Source organism: Urocitellus parryii, chromosome 10 (genome assembly GCF_045843805.1).
Source record: "Urocitellus parryii isolate mUroPar1 chromosome 10, mUroPar1.hap1, whole genome shotgun sequence".
In the NCBI taxonomy this organism is placed as follows: domain Eukaryota; kingdom Metazoa; phylum Chordata; class Mammalia; order Rodentia; family Sciuridae; genus Urocitellus; species Urocitellus parryii.
In genome coordinates this window covers 41,397,140-41,417,904 of record NC_135540.1, presented here as the reverse complement: position 1 = coordinate 41,417,904, position 20,765 = coordinate 41,397,140, and the positions used below count along the sequence as shown (strand labels likewise).

The window sequence follows — 20,765 nt, the reverse complement described above, 5'->3', positions numbered from 1 at the left end:
TGTGTGAATGTGTGTGCATGTGTGTGTGTGGCATGGACATGACTCATGCTTATTTCCTATACACATTTGTAGTATCAAGTTCTGAAGTATTTTGCTAAAAACTCATCATTTAGTCACACCTACTTTATATCATTGTAATAACTATGCTTGCTGCAAAAACCCTGTTTTTTAAAGATAAAACAATACTTGCTGAGATCTAGAAATAACAGAAATCTTTTAAGAAAAAGGCTGTACAAATGTGCTTTTCGCAAAGCACCTTGGTTCCAGATTGCAGGTTCATTATCCAGAGAAAACACTGCTTTCTACCTTGTGCTTGTCATTGATCTTCCCTGTACCTCAATACTTTTCTCAGAAGAGTCTACCAATGGAGCTTGTTTATAAAGGATGCTCCCACACCTTGGACAAATGTTCCCCAAATGTTGTATGATAAATACAATGAAAACAGACTTTTGAAGTGCTTTAGTATCTACTCAATGGGATTGTTGTATTGATGTATAGCTCTGTGTTGGGCAGTGAGAATGCTGTATGCTTCTTAAGAGTCAGGATCTATGATTTTTTAAAACAATATGGCTAGTACTTTGCAATATTAATAAAACTAATGTCAAATCATATAATGTCAAGGGTATACAATAAATCAACAAATATATGAAAAAATGTTCAACATCTCTAGCAATTAGAGAAATGCAAATGAAAACTACTCTAAGATTTCATCTCACTCCAGTTAGCATGGCAGCTATTAAGAATACAAACAACAATAGTGTTGGTGAGAATGTGGGAAAAAAGGCACACTCATACATTGCTGGTGGGGTTGCAAATTGGTGCAACCAATCTGGAAAGCAGTATGTAGAATCCTTGGAAAACTTGGAATGGAACCACCATTTGATCCAGCTATCCCACTCCTCAGTTTATACCCAATGGATTTAAAATTAACATACTATCACAATGTAGCCAAATCTATGTTTTTGCCAGCTCAATTCACAATAGCTAAACTGTGGAAACCCAGATGCCCTTCAACAGATGAATGTATAAGGAAACTGTGGTATATATACATAATGGAATATTACTCAGCATTAAAAGAGAATATAGTCATGGCATTTGTAGGTAAATGGATGGAGTTGGAGAATATTATGCTAAGTGAAGTAAGCCAATACCCCCCAAATCAAAAGCCAAATGTTTTCTCTGATATGAGGATGCTGACTCATAATGGGGATGGAGGGGATGGGAAGAACGGAGGAACTTTGGATAGGGAAAAAGAGAGGGAAGGGAAGGGAGGGGACACTGGGGTAGGAAAGATGGTGGAATGAAATGGACATCATTATCCTAAATACATGTATGAAGACACAAATGGTGTGACTCTACTTTGTGTACAATCAGAGAAATGAAAAATTGTGCTCTATATGTGTACTGTGAATTGAAATGTATTCTGTTGTCATGGATAACAAATCAGAATAAATAAAATTTTTTTAAAAAATCATACATATAATGTCTGCATGATGAATATTTTCAAAATATGCACTAGATATATCAACAACTATACTAACTCTCCCACCTTTTAGACTAAGCACTAAAATAATTGTAAATTATTTAGGGTCTACACTAGAAGCAGCCGTCAGGGTAACTGGTAAAACTCACAGATATTAGTCATAAAACAGTTCCAGAAAGATTAGGGAAACAAGATGATAATGACTGACAAATAAGCATACTCATTTTTTTCTCTTTCATCAAAGTTGTCTAAATTCAGAATTATTAATTTAAAACAAATATTTTAAAGAGAGTAGGAAGAACACATTTCTTTCAGTAGATTCCAGAAGCTAATCCTTACTCAGTAGATGAATATTATATGAGAAGATACTTTCCTTTCACATTTTATAGGATAAATTTAAAAATAAAATAGTGTATAAATCTGTAATAAATATACGTTATTTTATTCTAATGCTATCTCAATTTGAAAGTGAACCTTGCATGTGCTTTCCTGCTTTTATTTTGAGACTTCTCAACCATTTTCCTTTTTTACTTTTTGTAAACATACCCACCTAACTATCTTGTTTTCTTGATCTAAAACAAAAATGTAGATAAAATGAAATCAGTTTGGTTTAAAATTATATACACACACATATAATTTTAAAAAAATAATGTTTTGTATGCAATGAGAGAGAAGAACAATATTACTGGGGACATGTGAATGTGATTTGAAAAATGACAAAACAAAAATCTATATTGAAAGTTTCTTTGAAATAAATATCTACTAGTAGATTTGTAGGAAATTACCATGAATGAAAATAATTAACACTTTTCTAGACTCGTTTTACGGTTAATTTTACCTAGAAATGGAACTGTGGCCTATCAAGAGGTTGAAATAAGAGCTGGAAGGACCAGGAGAAGGGAGGAGACTCTTTGTGGTCACTGGAGTCCTTTCTTCTCATTCCCTATGAGAATTTGCTCACTGCTTCCCAACTAGAGTAGCCCAACAGTCTTGTCAATGGCCTCCTAGAATTAAGCTCTGTCTTTGTCTGACCTAATACCAGTCTCCCTGGATGCTCCTCTATATAGATAACTCCTCTCTTCAGAGCCCATGAGGCTGGTACAGGGCAAACAAGGACGCCAGCTCCCGTTGGGGTTTGAGGCCCAGCTCTGCTTGTTACTAGCTGTGTGGCTTTGGCAAGATACTTAACTTTGAATTGGAGTTTCAAAGTTATGTAAATTCCTCAAATTTATGTAACACAATCCACAGAATTATAGCAAGTATTATATGAAACACATCACATCATTAGCATAGTAGATGCTTAATAAGTAGCAGCTATTGGAACTCTGTTTCATATTCGCTATTAGCTTCTCTTCCTGTATTCCTCTACCAATATCACCTCTAGTCAAGTTGCTCATTCTCATCACACAATGGCTCCATCTTCAACACACAAGGGCTGTTTTCATTTCCTCATGTTTTTCTAAGTGTATGCTTCTGTTCCCATATACAAATTCTCTTTATCTTTGAATTCTCCTAGTCTAATAAAATCTTTTTAATTCTACACTTCATTGATTTCCTTTCTTAAAAAGTTTCTCTACACACACACACACACACACACACACACACACACAAGTTCTGTATATATATAATCTACAGGGAAACTGGTTAACTGTTTTAACTTCTTGTTATAATTACCCTTGCGAGAGATCCTTCTAGCCAACTGTGAATGGAGTGTCAGCCAGCTGTATGATCCTGGAACCTCTAAATGGACAATTAATGCAGGCTGTTTTCTTTCCTTCCTGAACAGGGAATGAAATGCTTGAAAAGTACCCATTCTGGATGGGAAGTAAAAGGATTATGACCATGTTTTCAAGTTAAAGGAACATTTTCTACTTTCCTTGTGGGAAGGAAAGCATAAATGTTCTTACAGTACAGGGTTGAGAAGAAAGGAAGACTCTGTTTCCTATTTCTTCTTATTTTTACTCACTATATGAACAATTGTAAAAACCAAGAAAGAACAATAATTATAATAACAAAAGAGGAAACTTTAAAAATTATCAATGAATCAAAAGCATAAATATTTATGTGTATAAATAAATAGGATTATCTCTAACCAAAGAATTAGGTAGATCCTTTACACAGGTATGAAATATTTATTGAATATTTACTATGTGCTAGACCTGGAGGTAGGCATCAGGGATGTGCCAACATATGCCTGAATTCAAGTAGCTTACCAACACTAAGAAGACCTAAGAAATAAAGTGTAAGAAGCAGGCATATAAAATTACCTGGCCAACAGCAGATAATAAACATAGTTACTATATCAACACATATTATTTATTTTAGATATAATACTTAACACATTAAATTTCTTTGAGATAGGCATAAATTCACTGGAAAAAAATTAATATTTGAAAAAAAACACCCAGAATTGGGTGAGGTGGCATACACCTGCAATCCCAAGAACTCAGGAGGCTGAGGCAGGAGGATTGCAAGTTTGGGACCAACCTGAGCAACTCAGTGATACCCTGTCTCAAACAAACAATTAAAAGGCTAGGGATTTAGCTTATTGGTTATAGCCACCCTGGATTCAATTCCCAGTACTGAAAAAAAAAATCACTCAGAATATTATAATTTTCTTTGAAAATAATGACAACAGCCATGATCTAACCAACTCAACAGCCTTGATGTTTCAAAGCTGCATGTGATAATTTCCAAAGTATACTACAATGGTTAAATTTAATTCATCTGTGAACTTTAAAATCAGTTAATAAAAAAGAAAAAACTCTTTTCCCTAATGGCTATAGAAGAAGGGGACGGGTGCAAATTCTTTCTGAATTCGGGCAGAGATTTTGAGTCATAAATTAATGTGGTGCATGTGCAAAAAGAGATCATTAGGAATATGACTGCCAGGTCATGTCTCTATCCTGGCTCTCCCTTCCTCCAGATGTCCAGGGAACCAGGATGCAGGGTGTCATTACTAAGGAACTCCACAGAAATGGACAATTTAAATCTCCAGTTAATATCATGCTTATCAAACAAAGGGAAAATACTGCTCAATTTTTAATATTACTTTTCAACCTTTCACTAGAGTACATTTCTTTGAATTACAATCTCTGATGGATAAAGCATCACAAGGAGAATAAAAAATGGAATAAGGTGTGACTTACTGAATATTTCTTTAATTGCAATTTTTATTTTTAAACATAAAAGACTCAGAAATCACGTCTGGAAACAAGGAAGACCTTTAGCGATAACAAGCCAATTAACCACATTAAATAACCAATAATCCTTTTCTCAGTGATCTAAGTCATGTTATAGATTCAAACTTTTCTGCTGATCTTTGCCATGAGACCCTACATCTCTTTTCATTCAATCATGCTTTTCCATCTTTATATCTAAGTTTAAAACAATGTTGTGCTTCTTCCTTCAGAAGGGTCTCTTCCATCTGCTCTTTCCTCCTGGTTCACCCTACCCAACTCCAGACTAGGCCTTCATTATCACTTCCTTCAGGTTGGCTCTAGTCTTGGCTCATTCAATTCATCCTTCATGTCAAAACTAGAACAACCTTCCCTGAACATGTCACCTTCTTCATTTTACCTTAGGCTCCAGAATAGATTAAAGTCTTTTGGAGCTTCATATTGGCCTACAATATAAATTCTAAACTTCAAATTTCCTTTCCCAGTAACTCAGTGTCCTTACTCTTCCTCAACGCATTCTACTGTCTTCTACTACTTCTTTTTTTTTTTTTTGCAGTCTTTATTATTACTCCAAGAATTATTTATTTATTTATTTATGCTTCCAGCTCAAGTAATCTCTGCTAATCCTTCAAGATCAAGTTTAAAGCTCACCTTCTCCAGGGAGCTTTTACTCACATTTCCTTTGTTTAATTCTTCATTCTGTATGCTGTTCGGTTCTTTCAATATCTCATGTACACCATTTAACACAATATAAATAAGCAATGCTGATATTTATATATAGATACATGAATAAACACACATTTTCTGAAATGTCTGTATTGTTTACTGTTTCATACAATTTATTTACTTAGTTATCTATTTATGTATTGCCATGTTGGAGATCAAACCCAGAACCGTATACATGCATGTAAATGGCTTTTGTATTTCCAAGTAGACTGTAAATGCCTTCGAGGCAATTTCCCTATGGTGTAATTGACTTTCCAGGTTGTGCCCCTTTGAATCATGGGTAAGTGTATTTTGATTGATTAATTATTATTTATACCTTAATATTTTACTTTTCAGTTTATGCATATTTTACTTTTGTCATATGCTTAGAATTTATTTAGAACCAGAAGGTACCACTGGTAGATTGTTTTATTGTTCATATTTATTCATTCCCTCCTTTCCTTTTTGTGGAATAAGTGCACTTAATCCGCCCCATTGATTTTGGGCTTGGCCATGGGACTTGCTTTAGTTAGAGGTTTGTGGGTGGATGGGACATGTGCCATGTTCAATCAAGAAGTGCAGGAGGCACTGTGGGTTTCTGCCAGCCTCTTTTGCAACTGCTCTTTGTAATGAGAATAGCCTGATCCAGACGGGGATGTTTCTTCCACTGGGGCTCTGGCATTAGAAACTGCAGAGAGCAGATCCGCAGTTGACCCACTGCCTGCAGCAGAAACATTGCCAAATCACAGCCTTCATGTTTCATCAATGAGAAATAATTTATGTCACTGATACCCTGGAGATTTTTTTGCTACACAGAAAAACTGATGAATAAAGAACCTTAAAATTAATCTAACTTCCTTTTTTTTTTTGCAGAAAAGGAAAGAGGTTAGCTTTTTATGGTTAGCTAATGAAAGAGTTATGACACACATTGCAAACTAGTAATTTCCAGTTCTCTCCCTCTCTCTCTTTAAAACATGAAATTCCTGGCTTTTTATTGTTCTAAAATTTGGAGAAATGGAATTCAAATCATTTGAAATTTGGGGCATTGGCACTATCTGTAACTGACTGCCCTCCTGGTCTGGCATTAACTTTCAGAGAGCAGGTAGAAGACTATCTAAAAAATAAAGTGTACTGTGTTACATGAGATATACTTCTACCTGGAAGATATTCCCTCTAAAGCCCAATCTTACTTGGTAGTAGATAGAATGAAATGTGTTTGTGAATCCCTTTTAGGCCCAAGTCTTCATATATATTGTTAATCTAAAATATTTATTTTAAAATATTTTGTAAGCAATTTGCTTATAATAAAAATTTCTAATTTGAAGTTGGGTGTAATTTCTTAATAAGCATCTCTCTGATGTCAGTTTCATCTCCACTTTGATACCAAATGGGGACTTTAAAATTCTTATCCTTTTCTTTTACAAAATTCAGATGGAAATTTTCTTATCATTATGTGCTTCAGTATATCAGAACCTAAACTTGGTCCTGAAGTTTTGTGTACTTAGAAATGAATTAGTTTTCCTAACTCTGTGATGTTTGGTCTCTAAAAACTGAGACCCTAGTCTGCTTAATTAAGTTCTCATTGAAATTAGTAATGTATTTACTTTCTTTGGCATATCAAGTTTTTGAGAGTAAAACAAATAATATGAAGCAAATTTTCTATTTATAACAAAAATAGTACTTCAGTTCATGTTTTGCGAAATAAATGTTTTCTAGGATAGCCACTTATAGCTATCTTTTAAAACACACTTCTAACAAAGAAAACAAACTGTAATAAATCAGACTGGGTAACCAAGTAAATTATTTGTATTTAAATTTTTTTTCTCTCCTTATTTTGACAATATGATAATCTTACCTTTGTGAAAAGACATCTCGGTAAGGACTTCCATGTTGCAATGCAATTCCATATCCCCGATCAGCAACGGTATTCCCAATGGTGTAAAATGAACAGTCTGGATCATTGATAGCCACATATTCCAATACAGCTGCATCCCATACAAAAGCATAATTTCCATATTTTACCTGCAAAATATGGAAAAAAGAAGAAAGTGGTAATTAAAGTTGGAATTACAAGTAACATAAATTGGGCAAAAAAATAAATAAATTGGGCAAAAAAGGTTACACTGGTAAAAAATATAAAAAGGCACATATGTCTAAATGAACACTTATTCTGATGGATTTGGTTAATTTATAGGTCTGTTTTCTTGGAGATAGTAATAAAGCTGGAATGTTAACTATGCATCTAGGTAACATTGCTTGTAGTGATTATTTACCACTTAGGGGATCATTATAAATGCAAGAAAAGAAGACATGTCTCTGAGTTTCTGAGTTCCGTGACTTTTGTAACTGGGCTTTTTTCTTTTGGGAATCCTTAAGACTATGCCTTTGGAGTTGTTACAAGAGATACTGGGTTATTAGGTTTCCATTTCAGGCAGGTTTCTGCACACCCAATATGGGATCCCATTGCACATGACCTATATTATAAATAAATGCTCACAACTTACATTGAAGAGAAATTACTAACACTCCCTGCTGATAAGGATTTCCTGTCCCATGTCCTTCTAAATTAATCTATTGGCACATGTGGTTTAAGGGTATCTTACAGTTGGACTTAAATGCCCCTTGGTGGGCATGTAGTGAGGAAAAAAAATCACTGCCTTTTATATCATCATTTAGGAAACACTATTTTATTCTGGATCATGTGCTACTTTTTTCCCCTCTCAGTAAGCATTTGTATCCTAACTCCAAATTACCACAAAAAAAGCAATTGTCTTAAACCTATAAATAGTATACATTTAGAATTGTGTTAAATACAAAAAATAGAATTTAATGAATTCATAAAAGTAGAAATAATAATTAAATTTAAGGTTAATTTATTTATAGTAAAAGAATAATGTAGCATTATTAAACAAGGAAAAGCAACACTGGTTCAGCATTCAGAAGGTTACTGGGATAATATGTCTTATAAATGAGGCTTTATAAAAATTTTCAATGATCTTTCAACAGACATCAGAAAGGCATTTAGCAAAACGAAACACTTATCTTTAACTACTTATAAACCAAGAAGGATAAAAATTTGTCTTTAGTGAGAAATAGCATAAACAATTTGCAAATCTATTGAAGGCTGAAACTTTAATGACACTACTATTAAAGTCAAGAAAATGGTATGTACTATTACCTCTAAACAATATCACAGTAACCGATGTGATTCTGCAATCTGCATTTGGGGTAAAATTGGGAGTTCATAACCCACTTCAATCTAATGTATGAAATTTGGTATGTCAAGAGCTTTGTAATGTTGTGAACAACCAATAAAAAAAAATAAACAATATCACAGTATTTTAAACGTATGCAATAAAGCAGGAAAAAAATTATGATTTCAATCTAGTAGGAAAACATATTGTCAAACAGAGACAAATTGTTTGCTGTTCTATTAATTCATCAATAAAAGATCATAAATAATTTGAGAAAAATATCATTTACACAAAATATAAATACCTAGTGAGAAATTTAATGATCAATGAGTATGAGCAGCATTAAAAATACTCCAACACCTGACAGAAGACTTGAAATCTCTTGGATAAAAGATAGCATATTCTTAAAAGGGTGGCGGTCCAATTACAAAATATATGTCAGTTTTCCTCAGATTACTTGAAACTTAATATAATATTAGATAAAACCTAAAGGACATTTTAGGACTTAGTAAGATCTTTAGAAATTTAATTGGAAGAAAATGGATGAGAATAGTAAAGAAATTATGAAAATGAAAAATAATAATTGGGGATGTAGAATGCTAAGTAAACACATTATAAAGCCTAAAAATAAAACAGTACAGAACTTGTTTGAGAATTTAAAAAATAAATAAAACAGAAAAAGCATATTTTTATAAAAGCATATAAATGTCATATAAAAGCTATATTACAAAGATCATAATTAAAATTATTGTGACAAATATTAAAATTCAAAAAACGAGACTGAGACAGCTGGTTATTTCAAAAAGGTCAATATTAAAGCACTACGTCATGTTACATAAGACAAATTTTTGTAGTATAATAAGTTAAATACAATGAATAAATTGACCCAAGTAAAAAATAAAAAAGTGAAACTAGAAGAACATGTAGGATTGCATTTTTCTGACACTGGAAAAAGAATGGGATACCTAAACATGAAAGTAATGGAATAAACTATAAAAGAAATAGTTGATATTAAACTTCCCCCTTTTAAAATATGTTTTCTTTCTCAATAAAGATTTTTGCATGAAATAATGAGTGGCCTAAAACCTTTAGACAAGTTACATGTGCTCAGTGGATACATGCCATCTTTTGTTGAGGGTGAACCCCAACCAGACCTTAGGTAATAAATTAGATTAAAGTTCTTCTACTGAAGAAAGCGTCGATTATGGAGTGTGTGCTGCTTTAGGCACTATGTCAGGTACCACAGTTCAGTGTTTCTCACAATTACCTGGGGCATCTTATATTAGAAACACAGATTCAAGATGCAGTCACCAACATACTGAATTAAATGCTTGAGGTTTAATAACTGCAAATTTGCATTTTAGCCACTTTGACAGTTTGTGCATACCACTTTTTGAATACTACTGGTGCAGGTGATAAAAAGTGAGTAATATAATGAGAAACAATTTTACATACATGAGACAATAAAATTCTAAGCACTGAGAGATTCCTGGAGTATAGTGGGAGAGACAAAAAATACTTGATTAGGTTTTCTTTGCACTGACTTTTCATAGCCACAAAATAACCTTCTCCCTTTCTCTGATCCTTTGCACTAGACACAAACTTTCAGATCTGCTTCTAAGTTTCCTAGGTCTAAACCAACAACGATAGAGAGTAGTGACCTTGAAGCTTCCTCTAGAAACCTACTTTGATTTTTATAATTCTCTTCTGTTTCAAACCACCACTCTGGCCTCCTGGAATTTCTTGCAGCTTCTTTATAATCCTCCAAGGACTTCCCCAGTTGGGGACTTATTACTTTGCTGTTAGAAAAGTGTTCTAGCATTATTGTTACTGCTTTGTGAACTGTGGATTTCTATTTAAATGTATAGTAACATTATCATTGCCATTATATATGTTGTTTCTAGCAATTTAATGGTACAGAGCATTATGAATGAATTTTTTAAAAGAGGAGCATTAAAACACAGTATGATTATAGCCTGTAGCAATGCCAATGAAATGTTACCTAGTAACCCAAAGTATTTTAGCTTTTAAAAATGCCCCTGGCCTTTTTCATCAACTAAAACATGCAATCACTGTCTTGGATGATTTTTAACCGTCAAATTAAAACCATCTAGAAAATACTCATCAGCAAAATCTAAAGTCACCTTTCAAGAGAATAACAATTGAAGGGTTATTCAAGGAAATTTTAAATCCATCTGACTAGGTAATGTATATTTCTCAAAATTTTTCAACTAGCCCTTATTCTTGAGGTCATGTTTGGATAGGTGGCTGAACTGCATGTCACTAAATTATTTACCAGAGGATTCTATACCAACCGAGTGCTTCATACTAGGTTAAATAAAGGTGAATTTGGATGCTTCATCTCAACATATTACAAGTCCCATTGTGAAGAAAAAAAATCCAAAGTGACATCTACCTCCAATGTTATCAACCTCTAGAACCCGAGGTGGAGATGCTAAGGTGCTGTGGTGACTGATGAACAGGAGTAGCTATTGATACCCAGAACCTGTGTCCTCAGAATGGTTGAGATACAAATAGCCTGTGATAAGTTTCTCATTTCTGAGAAGACACAGAGAGCTAGGTTTTGTTTCTATTTCTATATTATTTGCCCAGAATTTCTTTTAAAGTTAATTTTACTAACAATATTCATTCTCCAATTCTAAGATCCTCAAGGTAAGTAAATAAGAGATATCAAGGCAAAACTTGAGCCCCTTTCTTCAAGCTGTTTATAACTTGGTAGTAGAGATATGTCTAGTACTAGATTGTTGTAGCACAATCATATTTTGGTAAGTGTCATAAGAACAGCTTCTATTTAAAGTAGTTTAAAGAAATGGAAAATTGTCATTGAGGAGAACTAGATAGTCTGCTCAAATATTCTGGTAACCAAAACAGTTGTACAATAAAACCCCAAATATTTAAGTTCCATATCTGAAGTGTGTAACTGATTAAACACAGATACTCTTTGAAGAACATTTCTTGTTCATGCACAAGAGTTTTTCTTTTTCTTTTTCAATATTCCATCTGTCAAGTGAAGAACGGTAAACATTCAATGTTATTCTCTCAAATATTTGCATTTCTTGCCAAGTAAAGTGAAGGATGGGAAAATGTATTTTCAAAACCTGCACCTGTGCTCCTTATCACGTTATGGACTGTGACATATTTCACTTCCTCTGTGGACTGCTCTTGTCCTGTTTGCCCCTGTTCCAACATCTCCATCATAAACTAGCACTGAAAACACTTTAAAAAGAAAATTTATTAGGCAGCACAGCCGCCCATAATAACTGCCGAAGCCCATGCCATGAACAGAGTTATCACTATCTATATCCTGCTATTCTTGATCTGAATTGGTAGACCCATGTTCTTTCTCACAGGAATTTTAAAATTTAATAAATCTCTTAAAAGCTCACTTCAAAATCTAAAGCTACAGATGGACAACAGGGATGACTCTTTCTTCTTAAAAAAAAAAAGTCAGTGAAAAGATGGCATTTAAATCCAAAGTGTAAGATGGTATTTTCTGCCATTAAAGAAGGAATATACTATCTCTCCTGAATTTCTTCCTTATAATAATAATATTTTTGTGAAGCATTTTTTAAATTTTACAAATGCCTCTTTTACATAATTTTTTTATTCATTACAACACTGTGAGGCAGCTGATGTTATGATATCTACTTCACAGGACCATATAACTTGCGTTAAGTCATACCAATCATTAGTGATAGATTTGGAAGTTCAGTTCAAGACCATCTCTTATGTTCTTTTCACTACATTAAAGATAAATTCTTAGGCAACACTGTCTATATGAAGGAAAAAACATGTGAGATAGCAGCCTTTAAGTCATAGCCCATCTAGTTTGAGAAATGACATTTATGTAAATAAACATAATACAATATAGTATGTGGCAAAAACCATACAAAAACTGCTATGATTGCATCATTAAGAAAAAAAGTTGAACTTATAAAAAGAAAGGTTGCTATTTGTTGAAGTCACTGGAATGAATGAATATTCGATTTCTATGACTATGGACCCCTGAGGCTTATTGATTCTCTGACCATTGTTATCAAAGCTTTCCTCATTCTCAAGATTGAAACCAAAGCAGATTTTTAAAAAGTTAACACAAAGTCTGGAGGTTGGAAATCTATGATTTTTGTCTACCAAATAAAAGTCAAAAGGTCTGAGAATATATGTGAGAGAAATAAATTCAAACCTTGTATGCTAAGCTGCTAACTTCTTTACCGTTTTAACTAATGGTCAATGGGGGATAAAATCATTGTGAATTATATGCAAAAAAGAGTTATGATTAACCCAGAATCGATCTATAGTGGTCCTTAAAATTCATTGCCCACATAAGTCCTTAAGATGAGATGGCTTTAATATTTATGACATATGATTCTAGGTGGTGGCCTCTTCCCACTTTAGGCAAATGAATAATTTAGCAGCATTCATCCATTCTTCTGAACTTATGCAACACAATAAATCATGATCAAGTCCAAATTTAAGTACTTAAGATTGACTTTAAAAATATATATGATTTTGTTTACTGCTGCATCAATTGTTGACCTACCATATTTTATATACTCTATGTTGAAATTCAAATTTGTGCTCTGAGATAGTCATCAAAGAGCACAAATTCTCATAAAGGAGATATGAATGTGTTTAAAATAAATCAATATCATTTTTTTGAAGAATACCTTTGTTTAACTTAGAAAAGAACTAGGTATAACTATGTCTATATTTATCTCTTTCCCATATTTTTAAAACCTTTGGAATATATATAATGTATTTATTTATTTATTTCAGTTTCTTAAAGCATACTGGGAATTTAGAAAACTGAACAGTTTCCTTCCATTCCACTGATAACCTTCTCTTGAAAAAGTGGCTGTGAGGGTCTGGAAGAGAGGCTGGCAAGATTGGAGTCCTAGGTAATAATATGATGGAAGAGAACTATTGTCAACTCTCCTTTGGGTTCAGTGAGAAAATAAGTGGAAACTGCAATGAAAGCAACAAAAACAAATAAACAGAAACAAAGAACTACATTTGCAAGTCCTCCCGATTTCCTTTCTTAGACATTTGTCTCCAATAATGTATGTGTTTTGTTGCCTTCTAATGACCAAGAGGTTTGTTGCAGGGTGGAAGAAGACCTCCCAGTCTTTGAACCTGGCACAGACCAGAAGACTGGAGAACCCACAACTTCTGTATATCTTAGGAGAGGAATTTGTTTTGACTCACAGACAGTGAGAAAGGACATTTTACCTTTTACAATTAGTAAGACTGTCAATTCCTGGTTGTCATTTAACAACCAGACCTATGTCCTCATGAGCTGACAAAGAAAAATAACTACTCAATGGTGAGAACCACCATCAGAGAGAGAGAAAAATGAGTTAGAACAAATGAGCATATTATAGGGAAATGGCACTATGGTAATGGGAAAATTACAATTTAACAGAAAAATAAAAAGAGCGCTTAGCTAGATTCAAGTGAGTCCCAAAAAGCCTATGAGGATATAAACAAAGCAACCCTAAATTCTCAACCAAAAAGTTGAACAGATGAATCAAAGGAGGAAAAGCTCATAAATGCAAGCTCAAATGGAAGAAGAAAGACAACAACTCCTCTGGTTCACCTGGGATGCCACAATCATGGTAGTACTAAAACCCCATGTCCTGAGAAACCTTCTAGGAAGGAAGAAAGTCCAGGCAGTAGGTACAGAAGGTTGGAGGGGGAAGTACAAAACCCATACATACCATAAACAAAAAAATGAGCTTAAAGCAACTGTTTTTGTAGCAGATGGACATGGCATGGATTATGTGCCTTCCATAATAGATGTCACTGCTTCTCCCTGGCTGCTGATGTTGGCAACTGTGATTTTCTGTTTATAATAATGAATCATCTGTTGCACACCTCTGAGTGCTGAGACATGCAGCTTAAGTGCATTGTAATCATGAGTGTTAATAGTCCTTGGCCTGTGGATTGACTGTTTCCTTGGTATTGAAGTGATGTTAATTTAATGTTTAACATTGTGAATACTGTGATCATTTTTTCCTGAGAGTTCATATAATGAAAATGAGAATGATTATAATACCAATGTCACCATGACCCAGACATTACCAAAAAAGAAGGCTAAATGACTGTGTTACCTTATTAAAAAGGAACGGGCACTACTAGCTGGATGAAGGAGATAAATAACCCACACAAACTATTGATGATATCTAGAAAAGAATTTGGACTTGGGTCTGATGGAAAAGGAGATATGAAAGCGCTTATCTAGACTGACTCTCACAAATTTTAGAGAAGCCTGGGAACGATTTTTTTTTAACCAGAAAGTGTATATGGAGTGTTAGAGTTTTTAAAATCAAAACATTTTGGCTGGGCACTTGGAACATACCTGTATTCCCAATAACTTGGGAGGCTGAGGCAGTAGGATAATAACTTTGAAGCCAGCCTTAGCAACTCAGTGAGACCCTAAGCAACTTAATGAGACCCTGTCTTAAAAGAAAAAATAAATGCCCTCAGCGGTTAAGCAACCCTGGGTTTATTCCTGGTATCAAAATTAAATTAAATTAAATTAAAACCTTTAAAAATAAATGTGTATTACAAAATATACTATTTAAAGAGTCAACAGAAGATGAATAAAATTGGGGAAAATTAAAACAGAGGGTACAAAAGTGGATATTTATAAATATAGGCATTTCTCTAAAAAAAAGAAGAAACAGAAGAAAAATAGATAAAGCATCTGAAAGGCAATACAAATGGAAAAAATACAAATGGAACAAATATGCATGTCCAATAACAATACGAAAAAGGCCCCAAAACTCATTCATGAGTATAAAAATAAAAGACCAGTGGACAACTGCTTTATATCTATTGGTCTGGTAACATTTAACATCAATTGCAGTTGAAAGCATAGAAAAGTATATTCTTATATATTACCAGTAAAAATCAGAAAAGGTCATAGCTCATTTCAAAAGTTACATCTGGGCAAATTAAAAAATATAGATGCCCATTGGCCCAGCAATTCCACCTCCAGGATGGTATACCAGAGAAATAAAAAATTCAGATTGATGTACAAAGATACCCAGTGTGTCATTGTTTATTGTAGCACCAAAATGGAACAGTGGTGATGACCATCAATCATGGAATGATGATACACTCCTGCCATAAAACATTATGGAAACTTGAAAAGTGATCTATTAGAATTATACAAGTTGCCAGTGGAGGATTTCTGTGAAGTATTTGCAGGTGAGAAAAAGCAAAGCACAGAAACTGTTTAGAATATTATATACTATTTTTGAAAACAACATGAATGACCAAAATTTATATGAATATGTGGGTTTATATGTATGCATATTATTATATTATTAGAAATACTTAGAGAAAAAATGGAATAGTGCAGTGTATCCCATTGGTTATCTTTTTAAAGTAGAAAATTTGGGGATAAGGAAGAAGAGAAAAATGAGAGAAAACCAAGCACAGAAATAAAAATGAAGTGCCCTAAAAGGCAAGGGTAGTTATAGCATTTATGAAAATTATATATGCGACTAAATAGGTGATTACAGAGTTTTTGAGTCAGTTGAGTCAAATTCACAATTTTTAGGTATACAGTTACTAATAAACAATATTTTTGCAATATGTTTAGAATTTTTAAATGGCATAATAACATACACAGTAAAATAATTGCTTTCAAATGGTACATTGATTTATAAATTTCTAAGTACTAGGTTATTTATAATAACATATCACTAATTGCTTTCCTCTAATAACTGATTGATTTCTAGGCTGGGAAGGCCATTGACTTACACTTAACTTATAACCTAACAATATGTTAATACAAATGATAATGGCAGAGGCTTGGAAAAAAATCCAACATGCACGAGAATTTAGGCTAACCTTGCCAGGTCTTGCCATTTTTCCATCTATACTATTCCCACGATGTCGGTTAGCATGTGTGTATACATTCTGATAAAACATTAAGTAAGAAATTAATTTTGGAAATGATACTATAAAATAAACTGAGTCCTAAAATAAGTTAGATGCTTTAACTTCTATAAGAGAAAAATCAATTTTATTTATAATGGGGTTAACTTTCTACCTTAACAATATTTGTTCTTATTACTCCCAACTCCTTAAATTGTCATCTTGGTTTTTGTACCTGATTCTTAGATAATCCTTTCCTTTGCTGGAAATGTTTTCCTGTTCACCCTCTTCTCTCAATTTCCTCATTCTGATTATAGCTTCTACTAAGAGCTTAGCTATCACTTAATCCTGGAAGCTTTCCTTGATCCCAGGCTTTGGTTAATGTCCTTCTTACATGATCCTGTTGTACCTTCTGCGTATTCCTGTGACAGCACTTTAGCAGGCTCTATGATATTTGACTCTTTTAATTCCTCCTTAATTTTCCGATGTATTGGTGGCTCATATTCCATCCCATGGCACTGCAAGCCAATAAACCTGCAACTTTGTTCTTGATTTCCGGCTGCCTTGATCTATGCATAGATTGGAAGTGTGCTCAGGGGAAAGACAATATAAATGTGATTTTTCCCAGTGTAGTTCTCTATTTAACTGAATTAACTGCTTTGGGAAAAAGCCTTTATAAGTGGTTAAGGGGAAAATTCAGCATTTGACTATTGCTCAGTACTAAAAAAGAGGTGGCTGTGTAATACCCAATCCTCTTTAAAAAACAAAATGGAAAGATTTTCTTATAAAATAAAGTGAAAAATGAGTAAATTAACTCTTAGATTAGGATTTGGAGAAAATGATATTACTCACTGTGCATGGTACACTTTAAGTGACTAAATTCAGCATTTCCACATTATTACTTTGTCATGTTTTGGAAGCATGATGACATTTCAAGATGAGAGTTCACAGTCTATTACACATTACACAAGAGCATTAAAAAGGAATTTATATGATGCTCAGTTGTCACAATTCAGTATCACACCAACTTCTTGGTCAGCAATGAGAAAATAAAGATATAATATAATAGCACTATTCATAAAAATATGATTATCCAGAAAAGGATATGTGCTTTTTTTATGTAAAGAAGCCGGTTATTACATCAATTTGTATTGAATTCTGTAAAGTGGCTTGATGAAAAAAATTCTCTATAATGATCAAGGTTTATACACAGGAGAACAAAGATATGGTAGACATTTGGTGCAAAATCAAATTGAATAAATCCCTGTAAACATATCACAAGAAGTATTTTAGTAATTTGATGATGACTGAAGCCTCAAAAATACAGCAATAAACCACACCTTGGTCAGTGTAATCTTGTGTAGATAAAATCACTAGCCTTTTTCACAGATGAAATTTTGGAAAATATCAGCATTACAAAAATACCTCAGCACTTGGGATCGCTGTTTACAAGAATGCTTAGATGAAACTGGCTCTTAGTGACTGCAGCAGTTCTTAATTTATGAAAAGAGAAAGGAATGAAGAAAGGAAGGAAGTGTGAGGAATAGGGTGTGAAAACAGGGCATTTTGGAAGATGCCCATATGTTTCTGGTAGTATACAGTAGAATGTGTACAGAGGGCTGTTAGGAACTTCCCATAGTAGGTCTATGCTTTTTCAATTCTTATCATCTGACTATGCTATAATTAATCAAAATAATTTACTATAATCCTCCAATCCAATCCAAATCATAAATCATGCTGTATTCAATATAAATCTAACCCAAGGCACATAGTATAACCATGTGTCATTTTTATTGATATAAAATAACTTTTTAATTGTAGCTCTTATAGATGTGAAATGTAAATCATTGTGATTTTAATTTACATTTTCTGGATGACCAATGATGTTAATATGACGCTAATTAAACCCATTTTGTGCTTATTGGAAATTTGTATATCTTCTTTAATGAAATGACTGTTCAAGCCTTTGGCTTATTTTTATTGCATCATTTGTCTTTTTATTATTGATTTTAGGAGTTCTTTATATATTGAGATGCAAGCTCTTTGTCAGATATATGTATGTATATTCAATATTTTATTCCATTGTGTGACTTGCTTTAATTTTCTTAATAGTGTCTTTGACAAGTACTTTTTTTTATTTTGGTAAAATGTAATGTATCAAGTTAATTCTTTGTTTATTGTATTTCTCTATAAGATATCATTTTTGTTCTATAAGCTCCTTTTCAAATTCTAATTGAATATTCATTGTGTTTTATCTAGCCCTCCTAATTTGACAGGATCAAAATTCCAATTTTTGTCTACTTTGTGGCATATGGCCGCTACGTTACACTTAACTCTTTGGCTTTCCAGATGTAACTTTCCAGTGTGCTCTTGGCTTCTCCCTGTGCTTACACTGCTTAGGACCATCCAATCATTTGAGGGCAGTTTGAACGTAGATATTGGATTTCTTCCTGCTGTGGCTCTGTTCTTTCAGGGATTCTTCCTTAAATTTCAGATATTTTGGCAGCCCACACTCCATCCTGTGGCACAGCAAACTAATAAAACAGCAACTTTCTTCTTGAGTTCTGGCTGCCTTGAGCTGGGCATGGGCTTGGAAGTGTGCTCAGGGGAACAGCTGTAAAAAATGTGTTTTCCTTGTGCAGTTCTCTTCTTTCAAGGGTCACTCCCCTCCATTTTCAGGCTGCTTTTGTGAGAGGGTTCGTTTGAAACAAGATCCTCAGTCAATACTGGAATCACAGCATAACTTTTGTTTGGTATGTATATAACCACATTGTTTTCTGGTAGATTGATGGAAGCAAATGGAAGTCATAGTTTTAAGATTATTTTATCTCAAACTTAAGTGATGCATTTGGAAGTGAAATTTACTTAGGATAAAATTACATGGAGTTTCAATGATGATAAAATTGTTTTCATGAGACTTTATGCAATCATCTAAAAGCTTTTTCACTTAAAGAAATGCCTGCAATTTACTTATAATCTATTTACCTGAAGTACACCTGAAGTGGCTGGTCTAACACTACATTTTAGGTGAAATACTTTTAACCCTACTTATGCTCATAAGTGCCCATTAACATCAGTGTTTAATACTGTTCTCATCTTCAGATCTGCTTCTGTTGAGTTCTCTACTGAATTAGATGCTCAATCAAAGACCACTGTGCCTCAGGTGATTCACATTCAGCTCCATCCCCAAACATTAGCTGAGTATGGACGGTGCACCAACACTCCATAGGATGTTAGGCCAGAAGTGAAAGGAGACAGCATCATTCCTGGACTTGAAAATCCCAGAATTGAGTTGGGAGAAGAATTTGGTAGCAGTGTTTATGCTAGTATAATGATTTTTTATAGTCCAGGTTTATATGTAATTATTGAGAAATTTAAAATAAATATTATCCTAAAGGGTTGGAATGACAAATTAAAGTGGGTGTTATTCTATGCCTTGAAGAAATCAAAATAAAAACTAAATATATACTCATTATGAAGCTATATTATACCCAATTTTTGCTAGATCTCTTTTTTTACACACGCACACATACATCTGCATGATTTTGTCTCAATAAAACATATAAACAGAAACAGTCGGCTATGGAAGAGGATAAAGACAGAGACAAAAGACAGATTTAGTTTTGAGTCTAGACATGCATGTTACCCTGCTTTTGAGGAGAATGTATTTTGGTAAAAACAAAAATGGAAAAATATGAAACATATTAAGATGAAAATATAAACAATAATTATAATTGTTCCTATAAGGCAAAACTGCTTAAGATTAGGTTAGATCTTAGAGAATGTGTAAGATTAATTGGAAGTTTGATGGAAAAGAGACGAAAAAAGCAGCAACTTTAGGGAGGAAAATATTTTTATTATTGTTTTGTCAGCAAGAGACCAATTATAAACCTCTTCAGACTGTAATTTTTTTTTAAATATGTGCTTAGCTGAGTTCAACAAGGAATAAAAGAAAGAGAATAAGGGAAGAGAAAAAGGAAGAAGTGGGGGAGGAGAAGAAAGAATACAGAAAGACATGCTGAGCTATGGGAAGAGGGGTAGCTGGAGGAGATAAATTGTTTCTTGAAGTTGCAGAACAGTGCATGTGATATTGAAGCTGTAACAATAGGTAACATTGTGTAGTAGATATCTAAGAACTGCATTCTGGATGGAGTCCGACTGCATGGACTTGCAACATGAAGCCTAAGCATCCCTCTGAGTGACTGTGGTAACTTCAGCGAGCATGTTTCCAGCATGGATTATCCCTCCCTCCTATTGCTGTCCTGCAGGTTGCATGAGAGAATGTGTAGAGCATGG

At 33.6% G+C, this 20,765-nt stretch overlaps 1 protein-coding gene across 3 annotated transcripts in view; it reads right to left on the bottom strand.

Annotated features, from left to right (window-relative positions):
- Grid2 (glutamate ionotropic receptor delta type subunit 2) overlaps positions 1-20,765 on the bottom strand; it is a 1,404,794-nt gene that overhangs the window by 143,282 nt on the left and 1,240,747 nt on the right. For all 3 annotated transcript variants that reach the window (XM_077803456.1, XM_077803455.1, XM_077803457.1), the window contains one exon: positions 7,223-7,389. In XM_077803456.1, the coding sequence (XP_077659582.1) occupies positions 7,223-7,389 (167 nt within the window). The remainder of the gene's footprint in view (positions 1-7,222; positions 7,390-20,765) is intronic.